Source organism: Peromyscus leucopus, chromosome 16_21, assembly GCF_004664715.2.
Source record: "Peromyscus leucopus breed LL Stock chromosome 16_21, UCI_PerLeu_2.1, whole genome shotgun sequence".
Lineage (NCBI taxonomy): Eukaryota > Metazoa > Chordata > Mammalia > Rodentia > Cricetidae > Peromyscus > Peromyscus leucopus.
Window position 1 is genome coordinate 11,091,639 of NC_051084.1, and position 23,781 is coordinate 11,115,419.

A 23,781-nucleotide genomic window follows, 5' to 3' on the forward strand; every position below is an offset into this window, starting at 1 on the left:
CTCTGAATTATCATCCTTTTTTTTTTTTTTTTTTTTTTTTTTTTGGTTTTCTGAGACAGGATTTCTCTGTGTAGCTTTGCGCCTTTCCTGGAACTCACTCTGTAGCCCAGGCTGGCCTCGAACTCACAGAGATCCGCCTGCCTCTGCCTCCCGAGTGCTGGGATTAAAGGCGTGCACCACCACCGCCCGGCTGAATTATCATCCTTTAAATCAGTGGTTCTCAACTTATGGGTCGTGGCCCCTCTGGATGGGATCTCATATCAGATGTCCTGAATATTTATATTACTCATAACAGCAGAAAATCACAGTTATGAAATAGCAATGAATACAATTTATGATGAGGTCCCACAACACGAGGAAGTGTATTAAAGGGTGGCAGCATCAGGAGGTTGAGAACCCCTGCTCTAGACACATTGTGCCTCATCACCCCTAGACTTCACGGAGCACATATTGCTTTCTCTGTTCTGTCCACCTTCCACTGTCTGAAGCTCCATCCAACCACACTGCCTATCTTTGTCGCTTTTCTGGGACAAATCGCCATGACCAAGGCAACTTAGAGAAGGGAGGGTTTAGTTTGGGCTTATGATGCCAGGAACTTAGAGTCCATGATGGTGGTGTGGAGGTAGCGGGCGGCAGGTAGCTGGGGCAGCGGCCGAGATCTCACATCTTAATCTACAAACAGGAAGCAGAGAGAGCTAACATGGGCAACCTCAAAGCCCACCCCAGTGACATACTCCCTCCAGCAAGGCCACACCTCCTAATCCTCTCCAAAGAGCACTGCCAGGGGCCAAGAATTCACTGCCCAAGACCTGTGGGGACCAGCTCATTCCAACCAGTACCAACGTCCGCTCTTCTCTGAGTTCCTGGCTTATCCTGACCCTGAGCTGAAGGAGAACTTGGTCTTCCTAGGAACCAGAATGTGTTGACCTTACCTCCAAGCACAGGGAGTGACCTTGAACTCCTGACCCTTCCTGCTGGAACACCGGGACTCCTCCACCACCCGAGTTTACAAGGTGCTGCGGATGGCCCCGGATGCCAGGAGGGCCTGTGCAGCAGCCAGACAAGCCCTCTGTCAGGGGAGCTACACCCCTGGGCTCCCACCATAGCTTTTCTGTCAGTTTGCAGACTCCAGGAGAGAGCGTCCTCCAGTGCTCGGTTCAGACTTCCACACTGCGCAGTTCGCAGTGTGCAGCCAGCGCACGGCCAGTGCTTGAAGACTTCATGAGCCCCGAATTCAAACAGCACTGGGGTGGCTGCATTGGAATCACACCTGGGGGCTGCACACACACACACACACACACACACACACACACACCATACACACCATACACACACACACACACCATACACACACACACCACACACACACACACACACACACACACACACACACACCATACACACACACACCATACACACACACACACACACACACCATACACACACACACCATACACACACACACACCATACACACACACACACCATACACACACACACACCATACACACACACACACCACACACACACACACACACACACACCATACACACACACACCATACACACACACACCATACACACACACACACCATACACACACACACACCACACACACACACACACACACACACACACACCATACACACACACACCATACACACACACACACCATACACACCATACACACACACACACACACACACACACACACACACACACCTCTGCTTGGCAATGAGCCCACCGAGAAGTAGGTAGAAGAGTCTCAGTGCCCATGATTTCAGGCTAGTTTGGGGCCGAGGCCCAAATGCCCAGGATCTCCAACAGCCAGGTCACTGTCTCCGTGAGTGGATGGACACTAGCTGATGGAGGAGGTGGGGGTCTGGGAAATCCTGAAACCCACCTCCAGTGAGGAGATGGTACACATCTGTAACCCCAACACCTGGGAGGTGGAGGCAGGAGGGTCAGGATGTCAGGGGCATCCTTGACTGCATAACAAGTTTTAGGCCATCCTGGGCTACATGACACCCTGTGTGGGAAAAATAAAAACAAACGAACAAAAGAAGGAAGAGGGAACGTGAAGGCCTCTGGGAAAAAAGCCGCAAACACACACGACTGTTCAGCAAATGCTACTAACGTTGGGAGATGGCCGCAGGCCTCAGCCCCTCCCACAGTATCAACTGTACAAACCCCAGAGATCAGGACAGGGCCAAGAAAACTCCCCCACCTAGAGACTCCAAAAAGCAGCCCCAGACCTCTCATTGTTACCCCACCAAGGGGCCGCACTGCCGCTCCGGGTGTGTTTACTGGTTAGATTCACTGTAATTATTATTATTGTTACTGCTCCCAAGAATACACTCATTGTCTGCAAAGCTCAGAACGCGGCCCAGGCGTGACCTCAGTTCTCCTCTGAACATGGCAGGTATGTTAACTGCTCTCCAAGGAGGCCGCAGAGGTCCGTGGGGGTCCGCGCCTCGAGCAAGGCCACACATCAAGAGAGGCCGGGAGGATGGAGGCCAGGCCCTACTCCTCTGGGCTCCTTGTCTGTCTCAGTCTGTCGGCTTCCTCTGTGGCCACAGAGCTGGTGTGATGGGTCCTAGAGGATCGGACTGGACTGACTAAGGTAACCGACATAAGGTACCAGGGACAGCGGGGCATGGTGACACAGGTCTCACGGTCACAGTGCTGGCACACCCCAACCCCACATCCCTGCTCTGAACTCACTGCTTTCCCTTGGCTGACTGGCACAATCCCAACTCCCCTCCCAAAAAGACTTTCTTTCTGCGTGTGTACTGTGGAGTGTACTGGCATGTGAAGCCTGCTGTCCGGGAACTCACTCTGTAGACCAGGCTGGCCTTGAACTCACAGAGATCCACCTGCCTCTGCCTCTTGGGTGCTGGGATTAAAGGCGTGTACCACCAACACTGCCCGGCTGTTGTTATTTTAACATGAGTTCTGGGGGATTAAACTCCAGTCAATGGAAAGCACTTACTAATGGGGCCATCTACCTAGCCTGCCCTCCTCCTCCTCCCCTTCTCTCTCTCCTCTACTCCCTTCCCCCTCTCCCTCTATTGTTTTTGAAACACAGTCTCTTGTAGCCAAGGCTGGCCCAGAACTCACTCAACAGCTAAGGCTAGCTTTGAACTCCTGACCCTCCTACCTTACTCAGCTTCCCAAATGTTAGGATGGCAGACACCTGCCTCCTCCAGCTCCCCTTCCAAACCCCGAAGGGGCCTTCTGGAGACAGCTACAACTCAGAGCAGATGGAGTGTCTGAGCTGAGGAGCGTTCCCTCAGGCCGGCGGCGGCCAGCCCCGCACGGTCCCTCCCGCCCTCCTGGCCGGGTCGCTGTGCAGTTTCTGAGGATCCAGGCAGCGTGTGCCCAGCAAGCTCACGGTGTCCCATCGGCACCAGAAGCCGTGGCTCACTGCCGGGCAGCTAAACCAACCCAGAACGAAGGGCTTGGCTGTGGCCCCTCTCACCCCTCCGCACCTCCGAAAGACACCCTCATGCTGGGGTGACAGTGGGAAGTCTGTGAATGGAGGAATGTCCCCAAGGAGAAAGCAAGGTGTCTCCTTGGGGGTTTGACTGGCCAAGCAGAGGGTGGAGGTGGGGGAGGAGAGGTCGAGTTATGCACCGTTGTAGAGATGTTTTGTTTTGTTTTGTTTTTCGAGACAGGGTTTCTCTGTAGCTTTGGAGCCTGTCCTAGACTAGCTCTGTAGCCCAGGCTGGCCTCGAACTCACAGAGATCTGCCTGCCTCTGCCTCCCGAGTGCTGGGATTACAGGCGTGTGCCATCACCTCCCGGCCATTGTAGAGATTTTTAACCATAACTAGGGGTGAATGTGTATGGAATTGTAGAGAACACTATATATGGTGATATTTTATTTGTACTGAAATGTGATTTCATTTGTATGTTAATAAATAAAGTTGCCTGGGGGTCAGAGCTAATAGCAAGTCATAGCAGAACTGGGCGTTCATGGTGCACGCCTTAAATCCCAGCACTTGGTAGGCAGAACTAGGTGGATCTCTGTGTGTTCAAGGATAAAGCCAGTATTGGAGACACACACCTTTAATCTCAATACCAACCATAGAAGACCTGGAGGTCTGTACAGACAGGCAGTGACGAGGCAGTCATGTGGTTGGGTTCACAACCAATGAGAAGGCAGAACAGAAAGTCTATATAAAGACAAATACACAGAAAGTAGGTCTCTCTTGGCTTAAGAGGCAAGCTGCAGCAGGTGGGTAAGGCTCTTAGCTCTGATCTCATGGCTTTCTTCTTTGCATTGGTTCTGTGTTTCTTATTTAATAAGACGGTTGGTTACATGTACAACTATAGAAAACTTCACTGGGGAATACGCACACAACAAGGGCTTGTATATGATTTGGGGGGGGGTTTCCCAATCACCTCAAGACTTATGTGACAGCATGTTCTAACTTAGGCTCACATGGAAATGACTTACAAGATTCAGTATATTTCCATGTTAACAAGGGAATGTTCCTTAGGTGGAAGGAACTGGGTTCTCCTATGGGGAACCCACTCCACGAACGAGCCGAAACAAGGTGGCCATGTTGGCTCACACCTGTGATCTCAGCACGTGGAAGGTGGAGGTAGAATCAGGAGTTCAAGGTTATCTGCACAACAAATTCAAGACCAGGCAACATGAGACCCTGTCTCAATATAAAAGTGAGAGGGGCTGAGACGTTGTAAACAGGATGAAAAGGCGTCTCTCAACTTCTGGATCCCTTTTTGGTTTGTTTCAGACAGGGTCTCACTGTGTAGTCCTGGCTGGCCTGGAACTCCCTATGTAGATCAGGCTGGCCTCAACTCATAGCGATCCACCTGCCTCTGCCTCCAGAATGCTGGCTCAGCAGGGAGGGGAGCGCCGCCATTAAGCTTGATTATGTGAGTTGGAGCCTTGAGGACCCACGTGGTGGAAGGAGAGAAATGACTCCTGAAAGCAGACCTCCGACCTCCACACACCCACCGTCCACACACCCACCGTCCACACACCCACCGTTGTCTACACACCCACCATCCACACACCCACCGCCATCCACACGCCCGCCCTCCACACACCCACCGTCCACACACCCACCGTCCACACACTCACCGTCCACACACCCACCGTTGTCTACACACCCACCATCCACACACCCACCGCCATCCACACGCCCGCCCTCCACACACCCACCGTCCACACACCCGCCGTTGTCCACACACCCACTGTCCACACACCCACCGTCCACACACCCACCGTCCACACACCCGCCGTCCACACACCCGCCGTCCACACGCCCGCCGTCCACACGCCCGCCGTCCACACGCCCGCCCTCCACACGCCCACCGTCCACACACCCACCGTTGTCCACACACCCGCCGTCCACACACCCGCCGTCCACACACCCACCGTCGTCCACACACCCGCCGTCCACACACCCGCCGTCCACACACCCACCGTCGTCCACACACCCGCCGTCCACACACCCGCCGTCCACACACCCACCATCCACACGCCCACCGTCCACACGCCCACCGTCCACACACCCGCCGTCCACACACCCACCGTCCACACACCCACCGTCCACACACCCACCGTTGTCCACACACCCACTGTCCACACACCCACCGTTGTCCACACACCCGCCGTCCACACACCCACCGTCCACACATTCACTGTCCACACACTCACCGTCCACACGCCCACCCTCCACACGCCCACCCTCCACACGCCCGCCCTCCACACACCCACCGTCCACATTCACCGTCCACACACCCGCCGTCCACACATCCACCGTTCCTGTGTATAACCCCTCCTCAAATAACTGCAATGATTAAAATTTTAAACAACTGAGATTTGAGGCAGGGGAGAAACTGGGGGAACAGGCCCAGGGGGCCCATTTTTAGACTAATTTGGAATCCAAAGGATGTCTGAACCCTAGCCAATGGGGGCTCTTTGGACTAGTGTCCCACCCCGTCAGCCAGGGTTGTCTGATGTTGACGACAGGCCACACCCCAGTAATGCTGAGGAATCTGTTCTTCAGTGAGCAAGAGCTGCAGCTGCCGAGCCTGTGCGGGGTCCCTGGTCTCATGCAGTAACGGTGCATGTGTGGTTAACGTCTACGGGCTGTGGAAGGGGAGGGCCAGGCCCACCCTTGGGGCCTGGAAGGCCAGCTCTCAGTGGACATCCCAGCAGGACGTCCTGGCTGCACCGAGGAACCCAGCCTCGGGGCTAATTCTTCCCTGCCAGGATGTGTAGGACAGGGAGACAGCTACGGGCAAATCATGGCCGGGTTCGGGCAGGTCCCCTGGCCCTCAGGTCACACAGAGGCCTCTCACAGGGACATTCAAAGTCCAGCTCTGATGCCTACACATCCTCACGACAGACTCCTACAGGCTCAGGGCCCAGCTAGGAGCCGCTGTGCCTGCTCACCACACCTGTCTCCTCAGCCTCTCCCCCAGACATGTCCTTGCCAGACGGGCAGGAACAGGGCCAGCAGAAGCCACGTCCCTGGCAAACCCACCTCACGTTGTCCTCTGCGGTCCCCCAGGCCCGGAGCCAGAGGCCCAGAGAAGCCAACAGCACCTCTGTTCCCATGCTCTGTGACCTCCTGTCCTTCGGCGTCTCCGCTTGCTCTTCTCCCTGGTTTCTTCCGTGAGGAAGTGAACTCACTTTGTGGTAGGTACCCTGCAACAAGCAAATCCATGCCTAAGCCTGCCCCGCTGCTGCCCAGAAAAGAAAAAAAGAGCCGGGCGGTGGTTGACGCACGCCTTTGATTCCAGCACCGGGGAGGCAGAGCCAGGCGGATCTCTGTGAGTTCGAGGCCAGCCTGGGCTACCAAGTGAGTTCCAGGATGGCCCTGGCCTTGAACTCAGAGATCTACCTGCCTCTTTCTCCTGGGCACTGGGAAATAATAGTTTTTAAAGTGTCCAAAGCTGATCCAGCACTGTCAGCCCCTGCCTCCCACCATTGTTCTGCTCCATCCTGTCGCCCAGAGCTTCTTTTCACCCCCGTAAGTCCCCCCTGCTCCCCTCAACTACTACACAGCGCCACACAGGGTCTAACATAGCCCAGGCTGGCCTCCAACTCACTAAGTATCTGGGGATGGCCTTGAACTGATCCTCCTGGCTCCACTCCTGGGGTGTGGGACTTACAGGTGCGCACCACCACACTGAGGTGCTGGGGCCTGAACCCAGGTCTCTGTGCATGCCAGGCAGGCGAACGCTCTAACCACTGAACTTCCCCAGTCCCACACGTGTGTGTCTTCCTGAGTCCCGCTGTTAATCATTTCTGGGAGACGTTCTCCTCCTGCAAGCCCTGCTCACCTGGTTCCTGCCACCCGCCACCCTCCTTATTTCCCTGAGCTCCACAGATGGGAATGCTGTGTCCTTCTGAGGCCAGAGATTAACCGGCCTCTCCTTCCTCAAGCCCATGCCTCCGGATGCAACCCGTTCGTTCTTCTTCAATACCTCGTTAAGATTTTACGCTGACACTTCCATAGATCGACATCATCACCTTCGGCCTCGTGTGCCGATTAGTTCTACGTGAGTTTCTCTCTCCTGCCTCCCCACGGAGTCATCCTGACTCCCGGCATCCTCTAAGTCCCTGACACACAATGGTAGGTTAGATGTCCTAAAGTAACACACACAACTAACTCCGCACCTTCGCTCCCCCAGTGTGAGCGTACCTGAAACACGCACTGGAGCAAACGCTCTTGAGGCCCGCGGACCCCGGGGGAGGCTTCCGGGGTCTCACTTAAGGGGCTGGAGGATGGAATGTTGGACAGCGGCACCTGCTGGTGAGGATCGGCACCGCAGACTAGAAGACGCTCCGGCATCCGCTCAGCTGGTGCCAGGCCGGGGGATGAAGGCCAGCCCTGATCCTCAGGCTCAGCACAGAGCCCTGGGGTCAGGACTCCCGGAAAAGCTTGTTCCCCAGCCCACCGTGACTTCTTGCAGACTGGATTTTCCTAGACCAGGGCAGGACCCCAGGGAATCTTGGAAGCTTGGAGGAGAGGGTCAGGATGTGGGGCACACACCTGCCATCCCGGGGCGGGACAGGGTGGGGGTGGAGCTGAGAGACTTAGGCCAGCCTGGGTTATATAGTGAGACTCTGTCTCAAAGAAAAATAAATTAAATAAGCATTAAGTCAAGAAGGAGGCCTCGTGCCAAAAAAAAAAAAAAAAAAAAAAAAGGTTGAAGTTTGTAATGCCAACATCCAGCGCATTCTGGCAGACACTCCTCTAAGCCCTGGTAATTCTCAGATACTTCCAGAAGGACTCGGTTCTGTGGCCCTCCTCTGAGGCGCTCTACAGCGGCCCTTTATGCACTATCGAAGCCTGGTTCTTGAACACTCCACCACCTCCAATGTCTTTCCTTTCGTGCTGATACCCACAAGACCGGGATAGGTGGGGGAGAGGTCCCACGCTGCCTCTCCATCTTTTCCTTGGGAGGGAAGTGGGAGGGACTTCATCCATAAAGACACAGGGCTGAGGCAGGGAGACCAAGCTGAGAGGCTTCCCTGCCACCCAGGCTGGGACTGTCAGGGCAGCAAGCGGTCACCGGCAGAGGCCTTGTCCTGTATCCTTCTGTGTGGGGATATTTCTATTTGGGACCAAAGAGGCAGACCCAGGAGGCAGCTCATCTCAAGGAAGTGACGCTAAAGGGGATGTGGCTCAGCTGCTAGAAGGCCTGGTGCAAAGCCCTGGGGTGGATCCCCAGTTCTGCATAAACCAGGTGTGGTGGCGTGCCCGGCAAATCCCAGAACCTGGGAGGCAGAGGCCAAAGGATGGATCGGGAGTTTAAGGTCATCTTTGGCTACATAGAGTTGGAGGCTAACCTGGACTACATAAGAGCTTTCTCCGACACACAAAAGGGTTGTCTGCAACTATTAGCGTGCAGGTCCTTGGCAGAGGAGGGGTTTGGGGCTCTCAGAGGCCTTCCCTTAGGACCCCGCCCTCCCTTAGGACCCCGCCCTCCCTTAGGGCCCCGCCCTCCCTTAGGACCCCGCCCCCTTAGGACTCCGCCCTCCCTTAGGACTCCGCCCTCCCCTAGGACTCCGCCCTCCCTTAGGACTCCGCCTCCCCCTGGCTCTGCTTCCCCAGAACTCCGCAGGGAACTGCCTATGGGACTCACTGTCATCCCTGACCCTAGGTCTCTGGCATCAGGTTTCTTCCTGTCCAGTCTCCTGCCTCTGGCTGTTGAATCAAGGCTGCCATCATCCAAATTCTTCAAACTTTGGGAAGATCCCGAGCTCCGTCTTGGAAGGTTCTAGCTTTCCATCTTTGCCTTCTTGAATCCAAGAACCCCCTCACCCCACCCCCACATCTCCCTGGTTTTCATTTGTCTTGGGGTCTCCTCACTGCCCCCTCCACTCTGAGGACCCTCTGCTGCCCTGTAGGTGGTCTATGTCATCTCCAAGCTGGTGGGGGTCAGGGAGACCATATCAGGGCTGCTTTACCTCTATGGAGGGTTCCCATGAACACCCTTGTTCCTTCATGATTTCTTTGGTTGGTTAGTTGGTTGATTGGTTGATTTTGAGACAGGGTGTTATGTAGCCCAGGCTGCCCTGATATGTAAAGATGACATTGAACTCATTGCTGGGGTGACAGACTTGCAACCACAGCCATCCATCCCTTTATCCTTTTGCTCAACAGGTATCTCTGGTCACAATAGCCAGGCCAACACATGCTTGAGCTGAGGCTCCAGGGGAGACAAACAGAGCTCTGTCCTCAGAGGTCTGACAGACCTGTGGAAGGTCGACAGGCACAACATGGACAAAGCCTTCATGGTGCGTGTGTGTGTGTGTGTGTGTGTGTGTGTGTGTGTGTGAAGGGCCACAGAGTTTCAGTCTGCTGGGGCAGCAAGATGGCTTCAAAGAAGCTGGGTCTTAAAGATCGGCAGTGGTCAGCCAGCTGGGGAGAATTGCGCAGTATGCTGGGGCTCGGGTATAGGGGAGTGAGCTCAGAAGAGGAACATCAAATATCACCGCAGAGAAAGATCCAGAGCCGGCCTGGAGGGTCACCTGCACCATGCTGAGGCCCCCAAACCTCACCTTGGCTGGCAATGGTCCCAGGAGACTCTGCAGGTGTGAGGACTGTAGTAACAACAGTAAGGACAGATGGACGGGATGGACGAGAGGACGGTCAGAAGTCCCACAGAGTCTGAGGACTCGGACATTGGCTCAGTTGGCAGAGTGCTCATGTGGCGTGAAACCTTGGATTCCACCCCCAGCCCCTCAGAAACCAGGCATGGCGATGCTGGCCTACAATCCCAGCCCTGGGGAGGTGGAGGCAGGAGGATAAGAAATTCAAGGTCATCCTTGGCTTTACATCGAGGCCAGCCTAGCCAACTTGAGGTTCTGTCTCAAAGGCTGGGCATGATGGCATACACCTTTAATTCCAGCACACAGGAGGTAAAGGCATCTAGATCTAGAACTCTGAACTGGAGGCCAGCCTGGTCTACAGAGTGAGTTCTAGGACAGCCAGGAGTATGTAAAGAGACCCTGTCTCAAAAAACCAAACAAACATACAAAACAACAACAATAAAACAATAACAAAAACCAAGATCTTATCTCAAAATAACTAAATATTAAAAATTTTAAATAGAAAAATACTATAAGTAGGCAGAAATATAGAACCAACCAAAACAAACAAACAACCAAAGGGTAGGGAAGACCTGAAGAGGGGCTTACAACCTAGACATGGGGAGTGAGAACCAGGAAGTCAGGGGCCCTAGAGCCTTGGGCCTGAGAGGGGACGCTCAAAGGTCTCCATCTGCTGCACCCCTGCCCTGTGCCCCTCCCCATCCCCAGTTGCCTGTGTGGTTGCTGGAGTTTGATCTTCTGTCTCCTAGATAACAACGCACAGGTTAGAGAGGAGGAATCGCGACCCGGGCTGGGATCTAAACTCGGGACTGACTGCTGGCATGGCCCAGATTCCTTTCACTACCATGGATGGCTCTCCATCATGGAAAGTCACAGAGGAAGAGGTGCGGGGGTGGGGGGGGACAGGAGGAAGGAGATAGAAGCTATTCAAGTTCCACAAGCCGCCTGCCCGCTCCAACATGAAACTGGCCAGGAGAGAGAGGGTCAGGGAAAGGAGGGGTTTCCAAGATGGGAGAGGAAAATGTGCAGAGGCCTTGGGGTGACGCAGTCAGGTCAGGCTTGATAAGGCCTGGCAGGCAGCCCAGGATGTCAGAATGCCTGTGGAAGCCACTGGAGACCTTGGCTCCCCAGCACCGTCAGGGCTGCGCGGCCAGCGCTAGGGTGAGGGGTGACCGGGTCAGGACTGGGCGCAGGCAGGCTCCTGCTAGAGTCGGGGGGAGCCTGGGAGGTTGGCGTGGGTTTGTGGCTGAGGCTTGCGTTGTTAGGAGGGGGGTGCTGCAGTGAAAAGCTAATCTGTGGGGTGAGCAGGTCCACGTACATGGTGCTGGCTGAGAGGAAGGGCCTCTGTCCCGACGGCAGAGGGTGGGGTGGGATGTCCATGCTGGCGAAGGATGCTGACTGGAGAAATAGGGGACAAGGGCCAGCAGGGACTGGGGAACCAACGTTCAGGGGAGCAACGGACGCTCTGGGGGACAGGTGCTGGCTCTGGGGTTGGAGACATGCCTGACTGTTGGAGACTGGAGATTTCTGTTTTCTTCATGCAGACAGCTGGGGGGGGGACGACAAGTGTCACCTCGACTCAGGTTCAGGGGTGGGGAGGGAGGGAGGGAGGTTGGACACTGGGGTGAGGAGACATGAGCGGTGAACAGAAGGTGGCCAGAATGTCCAGAAGAGAGGGCAGGGCAGGGGTAAGTGCAGGGACCAGGTTGATTCCTCTTCATATCCTGGCAGAGCTACCTGTGACCTGTCTAAGGACTGAGAGCTGGGGGCAAGTGGCTTCTGGAACCTAGGGCTGGAATGCAATGACTCTGCCCATCTTAAGCCATCCCAGATCAGCATGGACCCAGGGGCCTGAACCACCCGGGTGCCACCTAATTGAGACCCCCTTCCTCCTCCTTCCTCTTTTGTCCGCCATTGACTTGTGTCCATATTTCTATTTGTACATTTATGTCTATACTTTTAAAAGTCACCAAGGTAGGGCTGACACCTCATCTTGTCTTCTCGGCCCCTGTCTCCTCTGCCTCTCAGTGGCATTTTCTGCCTGGGCCCTTCCAGGTCATCCCGATACTCTGCATCCTCGGCTGCTTGCTAAGAGTCCAGACTTTGGGGTTCAGCATGGCCTTCACACTCACTCCAGTGCTGTGTCGCTTCTAGGGAGGACCACACCTTTCTTTCCTCCCTTCTCTCTTGCTTTAAAGATTCTATTTTATCTTTAATTACGTGTGTGTGTGTGTGTGTGTGTGTGTGTGTGTGTGTGTGTGTGTGTCTGAGCGTGTGCCCTCAGAGACCAGCAAAGGTTGTTAGTCCCCTGGAGCTGGAGTCACGGGCAGTTGCGAGCCACCTTATGTGGGTGCTGGGAACTGAAGTCAGGCCCTCTGCAGCACGTACCCCTAACCATTGGGCAATCCGTCCAGCCCCTTCCTGCCTGCCTCCTACCGTGACAGGCATAGTCATCGCGCCTCGGTTTTCCGTGGTGCTGGGCATTGAACCCAGGCCCTTGTGAGGGCAAAGCAAAGGCCCTGCGCACCAGCCCGGGGACCCCACTGTCTAATTCTCCCATGTGCCGTTGAACATAGGATAGTAGCGTGAGACGTGAGACTCGCACCCCACGCTGGTGAAAGGACCAGCGGCGGCCGGACATTAGGAAGAGGGGAGCAGGGGGGGCCTCTGACGGCTCTGGCCGCGAAGCAACAGTGCTGATCTACAATTGAGATGAGAGGAGAGAGGTGCCTGGGTTCCAGCTTTCCTTTTACAGACATGGCGGGACCTTGGCCATGTCACACGACCTCTCCCATCAGCTGACATTGGTGGTGACTGATCTCTTTGCGCTCTGTCCTGGCTTTGGTCCTCTGTAGCGTCCTGTGCAAGTCAATCTGCCTGAGCTCAGTTTCCCCACCGGTACCAAGGGGACTAGAGCCACGCACGGCAGTGCAGGCGCAATCCCTGCTACTCTGTTGAGGCGGGGGGCTCATGAGTTCAAGGCCAGCCTCAGCAACTTAGTGAGACGAGGTCTCACAATAAAATGCAGAAGGGAAGTCTAGCACAGAGCCCGGTGGTGGAGAAGCCTGTGGAGCACGTGGGAGGACTGAGGTCAACACCCAGGGGTATGAAGCTCTGAGGTATTAATTAAAATTGCTGGCCCCAGGCCTTGGCTGGACTGTGCTACCATAGAGGGGCTGGCATGCACCGCACCCCCGGGGTGAGTAGTGGCTGGCAGCTGTGACTTGTGTCCCGGTACCTGCCTCTTCCTAAGGAAACAGGGCAGCAGGGTCAGGGCCAGGGACCGGCAGGTGAGTTTCCGCTTCATTCTCTATAAAATGGAAGGCTACAGATAAAGCCAGTGCGCTGGAATGCATGGAATTTTTGGAACCTTCCCAGTAGGAATGTGTGACAGACAGGAACCTGTTAGGGGTGGTGAGACTCAAGCCTGGTTGACCTCGCCAGCACCCCACTCGACAAAGCCTGGCCTGACCCAAGGCTGCTTTGTCCCAGGCACTGCTGTACCCTTTACCCATCCAACACCGTGGCCCTTTGTTCCTGCCAAGCGGTAGAAGTAGCAACCATGGCCTCCGTCTGTGAGGTGCTCTGTGCCAGGTGTTTTTTCACACATCATCTCAATGAACGAATGCTATGAATACTGTGAGATCAGAGGTCATCCAGGTAGCTGAGCTGGAGGCTGAAGAGACAGTTCAAGTGGTCAGGGCTCTGCTGAGTAAACGTGAGGACCGGGTTCTACAGAACCCATATGAAAAGCCAGGCGCAGCGGCACATACCCAGAACCCCAGCTCTGCAGAGGCAGAGGCGGGGGATCCCTGAGCCTTGCTAGCCAGTAGGTGCGCTCCAGATTCAGAGAGAGACTCTGGCTCAAAAAAAATAAAGTGGAGCCTGGTGGTGGTGGTGGTGGTGCACTCCTCGGGAGGTGGCAGTCAGGAGGCAGAGGCAGGTGGATCTCTGTGAGTTCGAGGCCAGCCTGATCTACAGAGTGAGTTCCAGGTCAGCCAGGGCTACACAGAGAAACCTTGTCTTGAAAATAAGTAAGTAAGTAAATAAATAAATAAAATAAGGCGGAACAATTGAAGAAGACACTGCTGTTGACCTCTGGCCACATGTAAGTACACACACACACACACACACACACACACACACACACACACACACACACACGGTAAAGCAAAGTAACTGGGCTGGGATTTGACTCTCGAAGTTATTTAGCTCCCTAGCTCATGGCAGCAGGGCCCGTGTGTACCTTGTCTTTGAGAGGCCCGTCACTGGCCAGCTGGGATTCCAGGAGGTGACCAGCTCACCAGGTGTGAAGGGTGGCCCAGCTTGACCCTGACGTTGGGACACTGGCTCGTGCCTGCTCTCCAGTAGACTCTCGTCTGTCAAGCTATCGTCAATGGATAGGTCTCACCTTTGGGAAAGCCGAGGCATTGAGAGGGAACGCAAAGACTGAGGAAGGAGATTTGTTGGGGAGGGGGTTGAGGGGAGGTCCCTGCACGTGGTTGGATTCTGACAGGGGTGCCCCTGGAAGGATCTGACCCTGGATATATCAACTAGGGGTGTCTCAGAGGAGTCCTTTGCCCAGAGATGAAACGCAAGCAAGGGAGATAACGTTTAAGGCAAATGGCTGCCCTGGGCGTGGGGGTGGACACCTGCCATGGCCACCCCACGGGGATGAAGGCAGGAGGCTTAGGAGTTCAGTGTCATCCTGGCTTACATAGTGAGTTTGAGGCCAGCCTGGGCTACATGAGACACTATCTCAAAGAACACCGCCCCCCCCAAAAAAAAAAAACCCTAAATGTTAACTAAAGGTAATTTTTTTGTGTGTTTTTTTGTTTTTTGTTTTTTGTTTTTCAAGACAGGGTTTCTCTGTGTAGCTTTGCGCCTTTCCTGGAACTCACTTGGTAGCCCAGGCTGGCCTCGAACTCACAGAGATTCGCCTGGCTCTGCCTCCCGAGTGCTGGGATTAAAGGCGTGCGCCACCACCGCCCGGCACTAAATGTAATTTTTTTTTTTTTTTTTTTTAGACGCACTTGAGAGATGGATGGGAAGGCCCAGAGCGCGCTGGACACTTTGTCACACTGCTAGCATCTCAGTCTTCCTTCCTGGTCCTCTTGAGTCTTTGTCTCAGTGTGAGTCCCAGCGGAAGCTGACAGCAGAGGGCAATGGGGGCCACACCCCGACTCACTGAGCGAGCGCAGCGGTGGAATCCCTGCTTCTGCTCCCACAGAATCCGCTGAAGGGCAAGGGATGGACTCCACACAGATGGGGGGGAGTGGGGGAAGTGGACTAGAGATGATGGGGTGGGGTGGGGTGATGGGCTAGAGATGATGGGGTGCAGTGGGGGAGTGGACTAGAGTGGGGTGCACTGGGGTGGGCAGAGAGCAGATGTAGGGGAGCTCCCTGGGTTACAGAGGAGAAGAGAGGGTGATCGATGGGAGGCAAACTGGGGCATGGAAAGAGAAGGAAACTTCGGTAAACCATCTGGGCTTCCAGAGGATGGAGTGGCTGGGGAGGGCATGCCACAGCCTTCTGCCCAAAACTCAGGAGGAACAGCGCCATCCAGGGGGTCCAGGGACACATGGGGGAACTGTGGAGAAGGCCCCAGAAAGCAGTCCAGGTCCTTAGCTGTGGGGTAGGAGTGGGCTGGCAGTACCCACGCCCCCAGAGACACAGAGGGCGCACAGTTAGTGTCCAAAGAACGCAGAGGGGAGGCGAGCAAGGCAGACAAAATTCTCTCCCCACCTTGGGGCTCCTCAGCTCTCTCCGGTTCCCCCAGGCACTGTCTGGATACCTCCCATTCTCTCTCTCTCTCTCTCTCTCTCTCTCTCTCTCTCTCTCTCCCCCACCTCTTGTTTGGGGCAAAGAGAGTGACAAGTTTGAACTTGTCCTCCAGCTCACACGTAATTGGTGGCAGCAGGCAAGGCTGCTCCTGAGGGAGGGCTTTCCAGAGGAACGAAGGAGGGAGGGGTCCCAGTGACAGGGCTGGGAGGGACCTTGTAGGGGGATCATCTGACCAACCTTTCCGTGGCCTCCACACCATTCCCATGACCCGTGTGTTCGCCTCCCCGGTGCTGTCTCTCACATTATACGAGGGGCCTGGAGGATCCCTCTTCCCAGCTTCCCAAGGGCCGTGCCCCCTCGGCATCACCTAGCCAATGAACCCACCCTCGTTTTCTAGCCGAGGAAACCGAGGCCTGTTGGGATGGGACTGGAAGCCAAGAGAAATCTGTCTCAGGACAGCCAGGACGGGAAATGCATGGCCTCTGTCTGTGTTCCTTCACTTACTCTTCCATTTAATCCTCGCTAAAGGAGAGGCTCAGCTCTTCCCCAGGGTAGGAAGGAGTCTGCCGACGACAGAGGCCACCTCCACCCCCACTGATGCTGGCTGCCAATGTCAAGGGTTTGAGAACTGAGTCATCTTTAGGGAGACCTTGGTCATTGCCCAGTTCTTCTGGATACCCTGGGATGATAGTTTCTGTCCTGCACAAAACTATCTCTGGAGCAGGACTCTGAGGCCTGGTACAATTGGCTCAGAGCAATTGAAGGGGGCAGGGGGACAGTGTCCAGGCCCGGGCGACTTGGTCCTCCAGCAGTGTGTATCTATTTTAAACCTATCCTCTGCTGCCTGTGAGGTTAGCCGGAGAAGCCGACTTGGAGATAGTGTACAGAGCCTTCTGTGTGTCCTAAAATGATGGTGGGTTAGCCTCTGCCAGTGTGTTGAGCACTAGACAGCGCATATAGGAGCCAGGTCAGCGGGTTACCTCCAACGCCCACAGAGCCTGCCCTGGAGCCGGGCAGTTTTAGCCAAGGGGACTCAGATCTGAGAATGAGGATTGTGTCCAGAGTGTGGGAGTGAGTTAGGGGTAAAAGTTCGGAGGACGTTACTTGGCCCGGAGTGTGAGCCCATCTCTGTGTTCCGAGGTGCAGCCCTTCCAGTCTCCCCGACACCTCCCGCCCTCTTTTGTCTCCCCGCCGAGGTGCGCATGCAGACCTGCTCCGCTCGGCTCTCCTGGCGTGCGAGCGCGGGGGGCGCACCCTCCACTCCCCCGCTAGCTCCCCACCGGGAGAGCGGACGAGCCGGAGCCCCGGTGCTGTTTGGTCTGGAGCGGAGCGGGGGCTTGCATTGATCCATTGATTGTGCGCGGTCTGCGCCTGACCTCCCTGCTCCCGGGGAAGCCGTCTCCATGGAGACCGGGCCCGCTCCCCCAGCGCCGGATTGTAAATTCCTGCAGGCAGCGGCCCGGCAGCCTGGGGAGGGGGCCGCGCGCCCGGGCGCGCAGGGGGAGCGGCCGCCACGCCGAGGCCCCCTTTGAAAGAAAAAAAAAAAGGGCACGAAAAAGGAGGTGGAGGAGGAGGAGGACGGAGAAGAGAAGCAGGAGGGGCAGTGGGAAGGGGAGGAGGAAAAAAAACGAAAAGGAGCAAGGAGAGGAGGAGAAAGAGGAGGAGGAGGAGAAAAGCGAAGAAAAACAGACGGAGCCCGGGAGACGAGAAAGCAAGGGAGGAAGAAAGAGGCAGAAAGGGCGTGTTTAGGCGCTACGTCTCCCCTCCCCTTTCTCAGGTCCCAGCTCCGGCTCTGCGCGCTCGCTCTCCGGCTACAGCTCCCCGCGGGCGAAGCTGGGCGTCGGGTGCGATAGCCCGGGCCGCCCCTCGGGCCGCCGCCCCGCGCCTGGCCGCGCTCCCCACCGCGCAGCCCGGAGCCCCCGCGGGGCGCCTTCCAGTCCCCTCCCCCTCCGCCTCGCGCCCTCCCCGGGGCTGCGACACCCCCAGCGGCCCCGCCGCGCGGAGCTCCAGGCCATGGGCTCGGGGCGCGTCCCGGGTTCTGCCTGCTCGTCCTGCTGGTCCACGCGCGCGCCGCCCAGCATGGCAAAGCTGCGCAAGGTAAGGGAGGCGCGGCGCGGGGCTGCGGGGCGGCGGGGCGGCGGGGCGGCGGGACGGCGGGGCCCGAGCCAGGGCAGGTGCCTGGAAGTGCGTGGCTGTCAGGACCCGGCCCTGTGCCCCGGGACTCCCCGGCCAGGGCCAGACTTCGGGGCGCTGCGCGCGGGGCGAAGCGCTTGGAGGAGCCTGGGGGCGGCCGGCAGAAGGGAGCACGCACTTCTGCCGGCTTCCCTGCCACCTCAGGCATCTTCCGCCGAGGTCAGAGGATCTTCTCCCAGACATTGCCAGGGTCTTGAGACGGAGGGAAGAAAGTTTTCAGCCATGCCGCACACTCCGTACCCTCATCCCCTCCCCGCACACAGTCAGGCCGAAATTTCCAAGTTGCTGTCTTATCAAGTCTAAAGATGTTAAAGAAAAACAGGCTCTTTCGCGGTGAAAGCGGCTGCCTGTCACGGGATGGTAGGGGGCAGGAGGAGAAAATGTCTGTGACTGGCTTCTGGCACGCACGTTGCGTTTCTGCCTTTCGGGGGGGAAATCTCTTTCGTCTCGCATGGCTTTCATTTCTTATCATAATATTTATTTATTAAGGCCTGGGGTTTCCAATTCCATTTAAATCCAGGTCAGAATTGCATTAAAATAACAAAGTAAAATTCCAGGCTGGGAGCTCTGACAGATCCCTCTAGGAATTAGAGAGACTGGGAGGCCCTCCTGCCCCGGTCCCTGACCCCGAGCTCACTGCCCAGCCAGTCCCAAGGCTGCGCTGGCAGAAACCAGGCTGGTGTCCCACAGTTCTCTGGGGACAGCCTCCCCTCCCCCATTGACCTGCTGCACCCCTCCCCCACGTTGTCCTCACCCAAAAGAGATTTATATGGACAAAAAGAAAATTCCTCTTAGCAAGATTTTGCCCGGGAGGTAGATTCTGCCTATTGTCCCAGGAGCTCCTCCTGAAGCCAGCCAGGGATGAGGAGGTGTCTGAGCCTGAGGAAAGTTGAACTTGGGAGTTGAGGAAGTCTGAGTGTCTGGCAGTCAGGTCACCGTGTGCAGGGGCCTGAGCCCTGGAGTCCTAAGCTGTTGTGTGCCAGCTTTCACTGTGTTCCTGGAAGGTGCTAAGTCGACACCACCCGCCTCCCCCAAAACACAGGTCTCTTCCCTGGCTCCGTCCAACCTGTCCATTAACATAACTAAACACTGGAGACCCTCAGCTGTCAAGTACCGGACCCCACCCCACCCCACCCTCCTTCCGGCCCCAAAACGGCTTCTTCTGCAGCCTTGGTTCCAGACAGCCTGCTGCCGGGAACAGCCCTCTCCCCACTGTGGATTTGCTTGTGTGTTTTCGTAAACAAAGCAGGCTTTTGTAGTGCACGCTGACTTACTCAGAACGTGGAATTAGCTGGGGAGTTTAGTCTGAGGAAGGAACAGATTTCGTGCAGTAATCTACAGACAAGATAAGGGCCTCTTTCAAGTTGGAGCCAGTGTCTGCAGGGGCGCGGTGGGGTGGGGGCAAGAGGAGAAGCAGCCTATTAAAGGGGCTCCAGGTGCAGCTGGAGACCCCTAAATGGGACAGGTGTGGGGGAAACCAAGGATCTCAAGGGATAGAAGGAGCCGGGATACCTCCAGGGTACCCAAGGTACCTTCTTTTATTGGACATCCCACTGGGTGCTGGGGACGCTCAGCTGGGGGCGGTACCCTCAAGGCCCCTGCCTAACTCTGTCCTGGGCTCCACCTGCCCTGATGAGGCTGCGGCAGCTTGGCATCTGCACATCCCCCCCGCCCCTTAGGATTTCTGAGTCTAGCTGGGATTAGAATGGAACCTCTCATTAACCCTACCATTCAGGAAATCTGTGAAACCCTGTCCATCAGAGGTTGCCTAACAGCGGGTTTGCTGGAGCACCGAGCTGTGCCTGGAGCCACACTTGGAGGTGGATGCTGCAGGGAGGGTGAGAGCTATTTGGCCTGAGCCTTACAGGCTTACCCATAGTGCTGTGAGCTTCGGGAGGCCTCCCTTGCCCCCTCGACATATCTCTCATCTATCACCATGGCTAGGAAGTTCGCCTTTGATGCCACGTGCTTTCCAGGGGAACTCTAGAGGGTCTGTAAATTGCAAACACTCTCGGCAAGCATCTTGAAAGGAGCTGCTGCACTTCTGGGGACATCTGTGTCTCTGGGAGCGTCAAAGTCATGTGATGGGGTAGAGGATGGAACAAGGAATAACTTAAGAATAAAGGAGGAAGGGAGGGAGGGAGGGAGAGACAGAACACGAACTCCAACACCACGGGACATCCCTGGCCACTGTGTCTACTGGGACCTAGTTCTTCCATCAGGAATGCTGGAAGTTTTGTCCCTGTGGATGAGGGGGCGGGTCACACAGTGGGACTGGGAATGAGTGAGCTTGCTGGGCACGTAGTTTTGAGTGGTTTTCAAGTGTCTGTCTGTATGTCTTAAAGTAGACAGACTGGATAACCAAGATAATTGTAAACTTAAAAGCATTAATTTGCTTTGCTTTTTTTGAGGGGTGGGGGTGGGGTAGAGGTGGGAGAGCAGCCACGGTTAAAAGGACCTAATCCTCACTTAGGGCTCAGGTTGCAGCTGAATGAAAAGGTCTCAGGGCCTCCAGGGGAACTGGTCCTGTCCCCAGGCCGGCTCTGGGACAGCCAGCCTGGCCATTTCGTTTGCTTGGTAGTTTTCTTTCCTTGCTGGGGATCGAGTTTTGAGAGAGTCACCCATTGAGAAATCACGACGGCCCCGAGACTGAGAGCGTTCATCTGGCGGCGAACAGTGTCTCTCTGTCTCTGGGTCTCTGTCTGGGTGTGTGTGTCTCTTTCCTTTCTCCACCCCTCTTGCTCTTTAATGTGGCTGTTTCCTCTCCTCCCTGCTTCCCTGGGCTCCTGTGGCCAGCGCCTACAGTGAGGGGACTGTTCCTCCCTAGCCCCTCCCTCCCAAATATGAAATGAAAACCATAACCATGTCAGCGGGTGAGGCTGGCTCCTTGGGCAGCCGCTACCGCTTGTGCCCCATCGAGGCCCTGCTGGAGAGAGCAGACAGACAGACAGACAGACCGACCCCACTCTTAGATCCTGCTGTTCTATCAGTTTCCCTAAGCTCATCCCCATTTTTACAAAGTCCTCAGAGATGCCTTTGACCTCTTTCCATGGCCCGCTGGTGGTATGTCATAGGTGGGGAAGCCTGGAGCTGGGGGGACATAAATTCTCGTCTCCGCCCACCCCCCCACCCCCCCACCCCGGTCTCTGTAGGGTGGGATGGGAGAGAGGGGACTAGGAAGACCTAGGAGCCACAGCCACTTACAGGTAGAGAGAGAGAGCAAGAGGAGAGGAATCAGGAGCCCTCCAGATGAGATTGCTTTCTGGAACCTTCTGGGCTCTGGGAACATGAGAACCGGTTTGAGATGTGAGCGGCTAGGACCTGTTGTAAATGGAGGCAGGCGGAGTGTGAGTTTGGGAATGTGAGGTGTGCATTCACTGGGGCGTGTGAACATGCATGTGCATGACTCTGTGTGTGTGTGTGTGTGTGTGTGTGTGAGCACGTGTGTGTGGCACTCTGGCGAGGGGGAGGAAGCGGGCAGTGTGCGTTTTGTTTTAGTTGGAGAAGGAAGGTAGGATGGCTTGGTCCAGTGCCTTGAACTGAGGGTGGGGGAGGGGAGAACACGGCTTCAGATCTCTGGAGAAGATGGAGGTGGAGGAACTTGCTGCCAGGACCCACCCTGGTCTCTGCCGCCTGCGTCGTCGGTCGGTGTGCGGGTGTGGGCCTCTGTACCCCTAGCACATGACCACTCAGTAAGAAAGAGTTCCTGTCAGGGCTGGAAACTGCGGAGCCGCCGCTCTGAGGCTGGCAGGGCTCACGGGAGGCCCAGACCTGGGGAGACAGGAGTCTGGGAAGGAGTGGACTGCTGGAGCTCAGTGCAGAGGTGAAAACAGCCCGGGGTGTTTGGAGGGATGAATGAGCTACTCACCTGGGCGAAGAGGGGACATTGCCTCTCTGTCTGGCCGGGCCACTCTCTTCCCCGCCAGCCTGCGTCCTCCTGACTCAGGTGGAACCCCGGCATGAGGGAGTTTTGACAAATGCAGAGCCTGGTGGCCGGGAGCTCTGGGGTGCTGCCCGGTTTACTGAACTCATCCATGTTGGTAAGCCTCAGTCATGCGGCCTGGCCTGCCCTGGTCCTTCCCCTAAGGGCCAGGCCCTCTCCATCTGGGCTCTGTTCCCTTCTGCCTGCTGGAAGCCTGGTCACTCGGAACTTTTCCGTTCTTCCCTCAGTTTCCCAAGTGTGATCGATAGCCCTGTGTGTGTGAGAAGCTAGCCTAGACACCAGCCCTCGAAGCGCTCATGCGTGCTTCTGTGTATGGACACACGTGGTGCCCAAGGCTGACCCCTGTATCCTCCCCAGCCTGCCCTCCTCAGACCAAGGGCTTGCTCTGGAGCTGGAGCTGGATGCTGCAGCTGGGTTTCAGAAGTGGGACAATGGCCCCCTCAACTGGGCACTGGGGACCTTGGTCTGCCAATGGTTTTCCCCTGCAACAAGCCGTGGCCCCAGGGAGCTGTGGGCTTTGACTTTCAGAGCTTTGTGCCCAGGACTGTCTGGTTGTGGTCACCGACAGTGGCAGACAGAGGACATGACTGCTGACCCACGGAAGATGCAGGATGAGGAAACAGGCCTAAGGAATCCCGGGGTGAGGCGCAGCATCAGGCCATGTGGGCTTCGGGGAGGGTTGAGGGAGGATGGGATGGTAAAGGGTAGACCCTGGGGGGCAGGTTTAGAGAGAGGACGTTTTTTACAAGTTTCTAATTATATTTATTTGGAGTTTTCCTCTGGCGGTTGGGAGCTGTTAACAGCAGGAACCTGTACCCGGTGTTTGTTTTCCTTTCTAACCAGCTGCTTGGCCCCAGAGCAGTGAATCCCAAGGCTGGCAACACCTGCCCACCACTGCGCCCGCCCACCCTCTCCTTGCCCGTGTGTCTGCCCGCTGCCTGTCTACCCTGGTCTCCTCTTCTGCCTCGGAGCATGTGTATGCTGGTTTTGACCAGCAGCCAAGTTCAGTCCCACTCCATCTCATGCTCTGTATTGGTTGCTTGCTTCAAGCCGAGCTGCGTGCTGAGCTGGGGCCAGGAGAGGCAGAGACCCATCTCTCACGTATTTTTAGAAGGCTTTCCGGGGCCAGTCTGTGTTCTGCCGTCACACTGGCTGTCGGTTCTTTCCCAGGATAACCTCATTGGGCATTTCCCCATCCATTGACTAAGACATGCCCGCAGCTGCCCGAGAGGGTGACGAAGGAGCCCAAGGTCCCACCGTCCACTGTGCCCAGTCTCTTCCGGCCCTGTAGTCACCGGGCCTCAGTGCACTGTCTTTGTGTGGACTCTGAAAAAGCTGTGTGTGTGTAAATGCAGGCACACCGCCACAGCGCACACGTGGAGGTCAGAGGACAACCTCGGGTGGGTCAGTCCTCACCTTCCACCTTGTTTAACATGGTGTCCCTGTTCACTGCATCAGCCCGGCAGGCTGGCTTGCAGTCTGGGGACTCTCCCGGTTACCTCTGCAGGCGGGCTAGGGTCAGAGATGCACGCTGCTGGATGTAGTTTTACGTGAGTCCCGGGGTTCCCAGTTCAGGTCCTCATGCTTACCCGGCAAGTGCTTTTCACACTGCGCAGTTTGCCCAGCTCTGTCCTCCTCAGAAGAAACTCCCTAGGACACCCCTCTCCCCAGAATGCCAACCGGCCACGGGAAAGTAAAGCAGCAGGCTTTCTGTCGGAGGCATGCCACAGGCAAAGGTCTCAGCCAGCGCCCTGTGCAA

At 56.2% G+C, this 23,781-nt stretch overlaps 1 protein-coding gene across 1 annotated transcript in view; it reads left to right on the top strand.

Annotated features, from left to right (window-relative positions):
- Positions 1-17,289: 17,289 nt before the first annotated feature.
- Positions 17,290-23,781, top strand: part of Scube3 (signal peptide, CUB domain and EGF like domain containing 3) — a 33,815-nt gene continuing 27,323 nt past the window's right edge. The window contains exons 1-2 of the mRNA XM_037199551.1: positions 17,290-17,364; positions 17,740-17,983. Of these exons, the coding sequence (XP_037055446.1) occupies positions 17,290-17,364; positions 17,740-17,983 (319 nt within the window). The remainder of the gene's footprint in view (positions 17,365-17,739; positions 17,984-23,781) is intronic.